This window comes from Lytechinus variegatus, chromosome 13, assembly GCF_018143015.1.
Source record: "Lytechinus variegatus isolate NC3 chromosome 13, Lvar_3.0, whole genome shotgun sequence".
Taxonomy (NCBI): domain Eukaryota; kingdom Metazoa; phylum Echinodermata; class Echinoidea; order Temnopleuroida; family Toxopneustidae; genus Lytechinus; species Lytechinus variegatus.
In genome coordinates, this window is record NC_054752.1 from 23588676 (window position 1) to 23599992 (window position 11317).

The 11317-nt window shown below is 38.3% G+C and overlaps 1 protein-coding gene across 1 annotated transcript; it reads left to right on the forward strand.

The window, feature by feature from the left end:
* Positions 1–971: 971 nt before the first annotated feature.
* LOC121426780 (protein dispatched homolog 1-like) lies at positions 972–10139 on the forward strand. The gene is made up of 5 exons (XM_041623178.1): positions 972–1480; positions 3229–3910; positions 4463–4586; positions 4840–5119; positions 5659–10139. The coding sequence occupies exons 1-5, from the start codon at positions 1396–1398 to the stop codon at positions 8214–8216; spliced, it is 3729 nt and encodes a 1242-aa protein (XP_041479112.1). The 5' UTR covers positions 972–1395; the 3' UTR covers positions 8217–10139.
* Positions 10140–11317: the final 1178 nt, after the last annotated feature.

Here is an 11317-nt window from a genome sequence, read left to right on the forward strand (position 1 = left end):
AAGGCCTATAAGTATAGGAGTATATGCGCTTACAAGAATAAATTATGAGGAAGTTCCTAACAAGTACAATGTTGCTTTATTTTCGCCGATGTTAAAGTAGTATTGCTTCATATAGTGTGAACAGAAAAATCATAAACCCTAAACCTGATGGTAGATTTAAAATCGACTGTCAATTTACTAGTGTCGTTCTGAGGAAGTGTCTAATCTTGTACAACTTTCGATGCAGACCTGGGTCTTTTGCTTTTCGAGACCATTGGATCATATTTACCTTAGATAGATGTTTTTTTTTCAGATGATACGGGCCTTTGGGCTTGAGAAATTTAAAGGCGTTCCCATATTTTGCCTTTAAAAAAAAACAGTTGTCATTTTGTACCGCTACAGCCACTGGTCATTGATGAGGAACATGGTTTGGGATAGACATGATAGAGGCGCCCAAAAGTTCGTTGACGTCAGAGGAAACAAAGAATAATCGAACATGTTTACAAAGCGAACTGAATGCTTAATAAAGAACACTTTCCTTTATCTGTCGCCTTCCACAAAGACGCACATCATCTGCCGCCCTCCCCCCCCCCTCTTTTCTCTCTCTCTTTCATGTAGTAACTTTTTTTTTTAATTATTACCATTGGTCTACTCTTAATATGTCTGTCTCTCCAGCCCCGCCACCCCCCCCCCCTCCGTCTCCCACCACTTCCCTTTTCTATCTGTTTCTCTTCGCCCAACGATGATTAATTTTAAGACTTTGGAAGATGTTTAAAACATGTGTTTAGTAATAAAAAAATAAAAGAAACCCAACAATCTATCAATGATGCCATCATCACGATCACTATTTGCTTTATCAACCCAGGAGAGGTGAATCTTTAAAAATGATGCGAGGAAAAATATCTTCAAAATGCGCCAGTATCACCTGAGTGTAATTACGTAATCGACTAATATTTGCCAGAGTGCAAACTCTATAACTTTCAGTCGCAGACGATGACGGCGTGGTATTTTTAGTCGTGATCATTATAGTTCTATTCATTCGGTGAATTGTGCTCGTGCTATCTTTTAAAAGAGCTTATCGATTGAACATCCCTCATTGTGTAGAATTTTTTTTTTATTATTGTCATATCAGTTGAGTTTCAACATAAGCATACATTTTAGTTAAATGCCATAAAGGCGGAGAATTGGAATAAAGGCATAGCATGGGTATTAGGACTTCAATTGACCATCGCCTTGGATTTATACAAATCTCATCTTCAAACGAATAGTGCTTGGAGAACGTGCACTCGTCTTGCAATAAAGTTCGTTTCTCCTCATGTTTACAACTATCATAGCTAAGAGTACAACAACAGAGGAATGACTGATATCTTTTCTTGAAAAAAGTTTTTAAGTCAAAGAGTAATTAATATCGTTATAATGTTTGTCTACCACAGCAAGGATTCCACAGCGGTTGTGAATTACGTTTCTCGATACGATAACCAGAATGCTCTTATCACAACAGGTAAGGGCCTTATTTTTATTTTTTCTTCCCTTTTCCACATTTTTTATTCTTTTGTTTCGCCTGTTTTAGTGGCACAAGTGAGGCAACGGCGCGGCTTTGCGAAGCCTCGGCGGCGGCGATGTCGTCAATATTTAAAACAATATTGTAACCTTAGAATCTTACCCTTTTTTTACATGTTTAGTGTAATTTCTTTGGAAGTATAAAGTCCTATATGAAACTTGGGCTTAAAGGGTATTCAAGTGCAACATATTATTTGCCCTGAAGTTTAGCCCACAAAGTAAAGTTCAAAGATGATATTTTATAATAATGTTTTAGTAAATAAAATTATCGAACCCATTCACTGATGCAAGCTGGGGTGTATCCATGCAGGTTTTACGAGCTCAGAACAGAAAATTGTAATTCATGTGCCGAGTGTGCCGCCAAACATTTCAGAGTGATGATGATGAATATGAATAGAACTAGTAGAACTTTTTTTTAATTCCTGTACATACAGCGTGCTTTAAAAGCAACCATGATAAATAATTTCTTTAAGACTGAATTCGTCAATAAGGAAGTACAAGTGTACAACCCGCTATAACTATGGTGAATGTTCATAAAGCATCTCAACATTTAAAGATTAAAACACATTTCCTTCATTGATAAGTGTAAATTTATCATGTTTATTCTCGTTATAGCTGAACTGAACTCGTAAATGGAAGCGATAACTTCCCCCTTTGTAAAAAAAAAAAAAAGAAAGTTAATTTTCTCGGCCAGACATTTCCCCTGACTGTTTAGCTTTCACGCAGGCGTGTTCGTACTGCAGCATAACAATAGGACTCGGCGTAGAGGACGAGTAGACAATAGATGCATGTTGTCTAACTTTTGCATATCAAAAAGCACCCGGACTGCATGTGGAGTATACCCTTGAAGAGGATTTCAAGTTATACAGGGGAGGATAGATACATGTAGAACAGGGAAATGGAATGAGTACAGGCGATCGAGTAAAAAAATTATATTGGGGGGTGTAGAGCTGACATAAACTAAATGACAGACTGGTGACAAAAGAAAACCTGTTCAAAAAGCAAATCAGTAACCTGTGTTAATCGAATTCGGTATCAAAAAAATTCCAAATGGGCACATCAGAGTTTATAATTAGTTCGTTTTACTGTAGGCCCTATGTTGTTGATGACTGGAAATTGGCTTACTGTTATTCACCTTTAATTTAATGATGGGATTTGTGCCGAGCCGGCACTTATATTACTATTCACACAAAGTGTCATAACGCTCTCAATGAGGAGCGTTATTTTCCTAAATTTTTCGAACGAGTAAAAGCGGGCGAGCGTAATAAAATAAAGATTTTGAATGATAATTCATTTATTCAATTTATTCATAGATTCAGCATATACGACAGGCAAGTCAGAAAGATATTTAGGAAAAATGCGATGTGAAACAGAACGTTAAAACTGAAATGATTTAATGTGGCTCCAAATACACCAAATGTAATAGCTAGGCGATATAGCCTTCATCTCGTTGATAAGAAAAATAAGAGTTGTTGTAGAAAATCAAGCAATCAACTATAGCCAGAAGATGAGTAGGTGCTTATCTCCACAACAGCAACAATAATCTTTTCGACCATTGAATCAATTAATGATTTAACATTGCATTTTATACATTATTGTTCGGTCTTGCCATTTTTTTATTCGTGTTTATCCTCGACATCATGTAATAAATATTTATGGGTTTTCCCCCTCTGTTCATATGATTTTCAGGATTAGATCGGCAACAATGGGAGGAGAATGGATTCATCCTTGTAAGAGATGTTCCCTACACTTTAGGCGAACCTCCCTACCTGGAGCGAAATCCACTTCCGGAAAGAACAGGTTCGCGTGACAGTCGTCGCCTTCAATGGCTCGGTGGAAAATCACCACGATATTCTGACTCGTCGTCGTTTAGAAATGACCGAAAGCGGGATGGACGTCGAATTCCAATGGATGGCATCATCGACCACAGCATCAACGTCAGATTTGCTCATCAGGCTCCGAGTTTTCGGGACCCGAAGCTGAGAACGCTGTCGGCGATAAACGATGCTTTGAACTACCACGGGGCCGGAAATATTGTCTACGACGAATCCGTTGATGAAAAGTATGACCCGTGCAATGAAGCGCAAGCTCCATCTTACCACACCTACCCTAACGATGTTGGCTTCGATACCACAGATGGTGGCATGGGCCCATCCGTGTATGATGTCATCGATGATTATGAAGGGGGTGATCTTACTATGCATGACATTCACATTCACACATCAGTAATGACTAGTGGCATCACAAACTCTGCGTATTATTCTAAAGGAGACGAAGAGATCAAATCTTCGAACGATGTTAAAAAGCATGCAGAAAAGGATAATGCAAAAGATGAATCGGAGAGACTGCAGAACTCAGGCTTCTGGTTCTGGTGAGTATATCATTTGCCTACGAAACATTTTTAAAGCAACTTTTAAGGAGAACATGTGCGTGGCAGTTTTAGAGAGACATTGTGCGTTGTAATAGAAGGATGTGTAATTATAGTTCAGCCATAGACTTACTATCCACGGGGTTTGACACTTGCTAAAAAGTAATGTACTGTACCGTTTTGAATAGTAGATGGAAGTTTCCTTTCAGTCCTCTCCGAAGGAAAATGCGAATCAGTGCATTTGCTTAGGTGCCAGCTAATCGACTTTGGTTTTAGGGACCGTTTAAAAAAGACGATTATTGTAACTTTTTTTCATCAGTGTAGCTTGAACCTTGATTTTGGTCGGCTACTGAGCGATAGTATATTACCAAATTGCCATTGTTGTAACTCTTTATGATACGGACCAGTAGTGCCAGAAGTTCGAGTAGGTTGGACATCGTTAAATAAGATTTCTATTGTTTTCAATCATGGTAATAAACATAAATTATTACAGGCAATTATTTCACAGTTTACTAGATGTAATTCATGTTTTTTTTCTTCTTGTGCCGTGTCCAGGTACTCAAAGTTCATCGTTCGCTTTCCCGTGTTGTTTTGTGTGGCCATCATTCTGCTCACCGTCGCAGCTGGCGCTGTGGCGTTTACGCTTTACGACATTCCACAGTTTGATGATCCTGAAAAGGTAAGTCTCTTCCAGTCATGCGTGTTATCCAACCAAGTCCTTTTCTCTTCCTGTCTTTGGTCCCCCCCCCCCTTTGGCATTCTTTTAAAATTCTATTTCATTTTCGTTCTGCACATGCACATTTATTTGACTTAGCGATTTATTAGGGTAAGGACACGTTTCAGTATTACTATTAGTGGTGGTAGTCGTAGTAATAGCAGCAGCAGCATTGGTTTATATTACCAGGACGTTTCTATTACTAATTTTCCTGCAGGGATTCGAAGCGCGACACACCCCTATTCGGGATCGTCTCACGGGACTGGAGCTATTCAGCACGATCACCGACGACGACAACTTTCACATCATCAATAACCATGACCACCACACGGTGTCGAGAAGGAGTGTGCTAGGTAATTTCACTTTGCCGACGCTGCCGATGGACGTCCCGATGTCGACTAGAGTAGTTACGTTGGGTGACAGTCTTACTACTCAAAAACCTTCTTTGAGTGAGAATGTGACAAATCAAGCTCAAATTCAATCTTGTGTTGAACCAGGTAATGAAAGTATTATTATGATGATTTGTATTATTATCATTATTACTATTATTATTATCATTGTTGTTATTATTATTATCATTATAATTATTTACTTTTTATCATCACCATCATAATCGTCGTCGTTATGATTATTTTTATCATTATTGTTGTTATTAGCACACCTATAACAATTGCTATTAGTTAAGTTTGACTACACGACCCTTGCTGAATTATGGCAATGCAATGATTGACACCCTGCGTAGTTATTGTAAAGCCAAATGCTTTCAATTTTCACGTAATACCTTTCCATTCCAAATTAATATTTATTAATCAATACAAAATAATCGGATGCAACAAAATATGTATACCTAAATTGAATAGATGTAAATTTTGATCAGTGTGACGGGAGGGGCTTAATCATTAACAGCCTTCTGGATTATGTTTTCACTTAAAATGTACCTCATGATAAAGCACCGATGAAGACCGTTTCAGCTAATACAATTCAGACTGAAAAGCGCCATTACATCATTTGTCTTTAATATCCTATCATTTTACAGGACTACATTGGCACAACCTCCGGATAGTCTTTTCCATCGTAAACCCACAAACATCACTCTTTTCCGTTGACGCCTTCCATTCAATGTGTCGGCTGTTCCACGAACACGTCCTCCCAGGCATCACTGAGCCCCCGACAAACTGCCAACCAGCGTCTTTAGGAATGTACGCTGCTCTCCTCCAGAACAAAGCATCTTGCTACGACACCACCGAGGACGACGTCACACACCTGGTTGATCTCCTGACAGAATGTGCCCCACACTACGCGAATGGTTCCCTCCAGTATGGCTGCTCCCTTACCTCATGCCCGACAGTGCCGCGGTACTGCATAGACCGAAATGCGGTCTACAACATCTTCCACTACCTACTGCCGTCAGAGTCCGCGTCCCGCTTTGAAAGAGGTGATTTGGATATTTCCTTCAGCTTGATGATAACCCCTATTTCTGGGTACGGCTCCACGACTGGCCAGTTGTATACGGATAGGTTACAAGGGCGAAAGGACCTCCGTGACGACTTTATGAAAATAACTGCTATTGGTGGACAGTTTAAGTTTCTTCTCTTTTCCTCGTTCTTGATTTCTGACATAGAGCTAGTAGGCCTGGCAGTTGCAGTTGCAGTCTTCATCATTTGGCTCTACACAAGATCACTATTTATCACGCTATTGACTATCGCCGACATGGCAATGGCGTTAGTATGGGCCTATTTCGTATACGTGGTGGTCATCGGACTGCCGTTCTTCCCGTTTGTCAACATCCTGGCCGTAATACTCGTAATTGGCATTGGCGCCGATGACACATTTGTCTACATGGATCTTTGGCGAAAGTGCGGAGAGAAATACTCGAACAGGGAAGAGAACATGGTCAAGATCCTGCAAGAAACTTTGCACCATGCAGCGATTACAATGTTTGTTACGAGCTTTACAACGTCCTCCGCGCTTTTCTTTAGCATCATCAGTTCAATCACAGCCATTAAGTGCTTTGCGGTGTACTCCGGATGTGCTATCCTCTTCAATTTCTTGTTCACTCTGACCTGGCTTCCTGCCATCGTCATCATTGAAGAAAGATACCTACGTTGCAGGAAGTGTCGCAATCGCCATTCGTTGAAGTGTTCAAGTCTCAAAGTAGTCACGCAAGCTCTCGAAACAGCGTCGATACACGTCTTTGAAAAGGCTCTCCCCCAAATTGTTTTCAAACTGCGCTACGTTTGGCTGATCATTTTCACGTTACTGGGAATAGGTGGAGGCTGTGCTATATTCATATACCCAAGGCTACAACTACCAACTCAATCAGTGTTTCAAATTTTCATAAAGTCAGATTTTCTTGAGCAGTATGACCAGGTTTATGTAGACCATTTTGATTTCGAGCAACTCGAACAAGGCAAGATGCCTATGAAGTTTGTTTGGGGGCTTGAATCGAAGGACAATGGAAATGCATGGGATCCTGATGACAGGGGTAGTCTCGTGTTGGACGACTTTTTCAACATCTCATCTCCTGATTCCCAAGAATGGCTACTAAACTTCTGTGCTGATGTTAAAAACCAATCATTCTACTCCCCGCAGGACAGTCATCAGGATTTCTGTTTCATCGATATCTTCAGGGAAATCATGATGGAATCTTCTTGCAACAACCCCTTGTTTCACCAGGACGTTTCTCCATGTTGCGAGAAGTTTGACTTTCCCTATGAGCCAGAGCTCTTCGAACATTGTGCTTCCAAGTTTGTGACTTTAGCAGGTTTAGAGCCCATGACTCGCTTTGGTGAAGGACAGAAACTAACCGGCCTGTTACTTTCATTCACCAGTAATACGAGATATTCATTGAACTATGAAAGCATTGATACTTTCTGGAACGAAATTAACCAGTGGAGTAGGACAGAGATGGACAAGGCTCCAGAATCGATTTCGCATGGCTGGTTTGTAAGCTTCAGTGAGAACCAGCTGTATTTCTTTGATCTACAACAGAGCCTCGTAACAGGGTTCCCCTTCTCCATCGGGATGTCTCTTGGCGTGGCCGCCCTGGTGCTTCTTTTCACCACTTGGAATGTCCTGATCACTCTCTTCGCCATTCTTTCAATATCAGGAACGGTTTTCGTGACTGTAGGCTCTCTGGTCTTCATCGGATGGGAGTTAAATATCCTGGAGGCCACCATCATGTCCTTAGCTGTTGGTCTGTCCGTTGACTTCACAATCCATTACGGTGTTGCTTATCGGATCGCACCGACTGGTGATCGTGTTGCAAAGTCATTTCATGCCATGAAGCAGTTGACTGCCGCCATATCCACTGCTGCATTGTCCACCATCGTGGCTGGGGCCTGTATGCTTCCAGCGACAGTTCTCTCCTACCAACAGATCGGCGTCTTCCTCGCTCTAATCATGGGCGTGAGCTGGACATACGGGACATTCTTTTTCATGTCACTTTGTATGGTTCTCGGTCCTGAGAAGAACTGTTGTGGTGTACAACCCAAAGGCACCAGTTGTTTTTGTTGCCGCAAGACAGAACCAAACAATAAAACTATAGAAAAACGGAGATATGCGTCGGATTTTCACAATATGTACACATATTGAAAGTCTGATAACATTTATTACTATATTATGACAATCATCTAAGTATGAAATACTTTATTATATAAATAAATATGGGGCATGTTTTGTTGAATTTATCAAATGGGCGTCAATCCATTGTCTAGTATGAAAACGATTTGCTTCCGACATGTCCGAGTTTTCCGTGATTTAGATATAATGGCAAACAAACTTATATTATAAACATTCTTTATTAGAAATATTATGCATAATTATTAGGTAGCTGCTGATATGCTTCTCTACGAAATTTCTTTATCCTAGCATTTTGTGGTAGAACTGGTACATTTTTTTTAATTTTTAACTGACGCCCCTCCCCTCTCCCTATAGCCGATTGACGCCCATGTAATATTATTTATATGCAAGTATTTGGGGGTAATCTCATGGTCATTTGATTATTGGCAGTTTTTATCGTGTTGTACCAAACTATGTTTCGATGTGAATATTATCAGAGTGATATTGGTTAAACAACGACGAGAAATTATATGACATTTTTTTTATCAGTGATTGCACAAAATAATCACGATCAATTAGGCCTTTACTCGTATTTTAGTGATTATTGTAAAATCACAAAAGTCGTTTTACATTAAACACTTATGTATAAGGTAATACATTTATGAACATATTACACATCACTTTCATTACAATTATTCTTTTTTCTGTCCGTAGTTGTAGATTCACAACAAACATCACCCTCTTGCCATTTTTTTTTAATTTGATCATCATTCTATTCTTTTTCATTTTCCTTCTCTTCTTAATTCCTTTCCTTCTTCTGTTACGTTTCCTTTTTTTTCCTAATTCTTTAAAGCTTCCTCATCTTCCAATAATCATATTTCATAAGTTTGTGTTCACTGTATTTCGTTGGCATGTTTTTATTCCTTTATATCTCTTTTACTGATTTTTTTCCCGTCTCCTACACCCAAATGCTTATGTTCCCTCAGGAGCACATAATACCTTAGCATATTCTGCCAATACACAAACAATATGAAACTTTGGAGAAAAAAAATGTCATTCGTGACACACCCCACAAAACCTTCCTAAACACGTAAGCTAAGTCTACTTGCTTTTGGAGATAAATATGGAGAGAGCAGATCCATTATGACTTGTATTGACTTTCATGTTGCTTTTGTTACCCCTCTATAGATTCTATATCACGATAATATTCCACCCAAACATTAGAATAGTTTTCCTTTATTATTAAGCAATGCACCATCCGTCAGTTAGTTCAAAACCAGTGTAAATACCCCTCAGCTTCCAAGAGAATGTTCAACATTATTAAACAATGTTGTTTGGTAGGTATGATAAATATACTGTTATGATTATTCAAACATTTTCGGGCGAAAATTGTACCAATTTACGTCTACTCTTGGATACCTTTGAAAGTTCATAAATGAAAGACGTAATCGGTTCCTATAATTGACATGATATAATTAAAGAATAATTTTGTTTATCAACTTGAACATTTTACTTTTTGATTTATTTGGAGTTTTTTTTAAGTCATCGTCATATTAGAGCCACCGTGACTACATGGTACCGTATGTCTTCTGACCTTTCCTCTACAGAATGTACAATAGTGAGAAGCTGAGGCAATATTTAATCATAACGCCTGATAGCCAAATATTGCACTGTTATATATACAGACATAACAGCAGAATCTCTTTAATCTGATCCGTTTACATTTTTTTTCATATAACACTCTTTGAACCAATGCAAACTGGGCGTCTTAACCTGATTAAATATTATCATATATATATTATCATATATCATTTCAATCTGTTAAGTTTTCTAAGCAGGGTTAGTCTGAATTCCATCAGCTACTATAGAATTTATTTCCAAAGATAGCTAACGTATCCATGTAAACTTTCAGAAGTGACATTAAGATGGTCGGTAAACCCTTTTTTGTGTGAATAATTACGAGGATATAAATCTTCTATCGGTTCTCTGTAGATGTTGGTACAAGCAAGATATGTTCACTTTTTTAGCAATAGAATAAAAGTTAATTGACTTAAAATAATATGAATAAATAAACGTATTTCGATATCAGTTGTTTTGTATTTATATATACACCCTAAAATATAGTGCTAATTTATCATTTAAGAAGCTTGTATAGTGACTGCACTTCAGAGTGCTGATTTAGTAATTAAGTTTTGTACACCGGTGTAGAATAACTGGTGTGGTCCTCTATGTACACCGGTTAACACCATGGTTTTTGCTGTGTAGTTTGGAAAAGGCGTCGCTTGAATGAAATGAGAGTGGGAGAGAGAAGGTGGATATGCAGTGGAAGAGAGGATAAGAGAGAAAAGGGACAAGCTGAGATTAACTTAATTCATAAATGACAGAACACTTTATTTTTACCCCAACGCCGAGTCTTTCAACACCCCTTTCTATGACGCAAAAAAGTACAAATATTATAAGGAAGTACCTTTGAACCTTCTTAGACGCCTTCCTTCTAAGTAAAGAGTCTGAATGTTGACCAATCATGAAGATGACGACTATGGAAAATTGACAAAAACAAATACAACTGAAAAGGAGAATTCCATCCAAAGACGACGCCTAGGCTTTAAATAATCCATATATAATTGGCAAAGAACAGCATCATGATCATTTGATTTGAGGAGTGTAAAGTGACTTACAAGAACGGGTATATATCACATTGCAATATATGAAGGCGTTTTTTAAAGAATTATTTACCATGTAAGTATATGAATTTTCATTTTTCACAACAGTACGTTAATAGTTTTTTTTTGTTCCATCGAGCACAGAAAGGATATCTATATTTTATAAACAATTAAAAGATATTTCTAAGGTACTGTTCATGCATTCATTACTGCTTTTAAAATTGAATAAAAAAATTAGTAATTTTTAAAACAGTACCGTAGCCCTTGGCAACCCTTTTGATTCTAGATGTCAGACAAAAAATAAGGTGTATTTTAACAATTACCATGAATATCCATAACAAGGGGGGTTGTGTGAAAGTAAGTCCATTACAAGAACCGGGTGAATTATAAGTATAAACCATTCATCAGCTATCGGTTTCCTTTTACAGTGTTTAATTATTAGAATCCTATTCATATAAGTTAACTACATTA

Coding starts and splice junctions, on each gene's coding strand:
- LOC121426780 (XM_041623178.1), top strand. CDS start 1,396: ATGTTTGTCTACCACAGCAAGGATTCCACAGCGGTTGTGAATTACGTT. Junction 1,481..3,228: donor GAATGCTCTTATCACAACAG/GTAAGGGCCTTA, acceptor TATGATTTTCAG/GATTAGATCGGCAACAATGG. Junction 4,587..4,839: donor AGTTTGATGATCCTGAAAAG/GTAAGTCTCTTC, acceptor ATTTTCCTGCAG/GGATTCGAAGCGCGACACAC.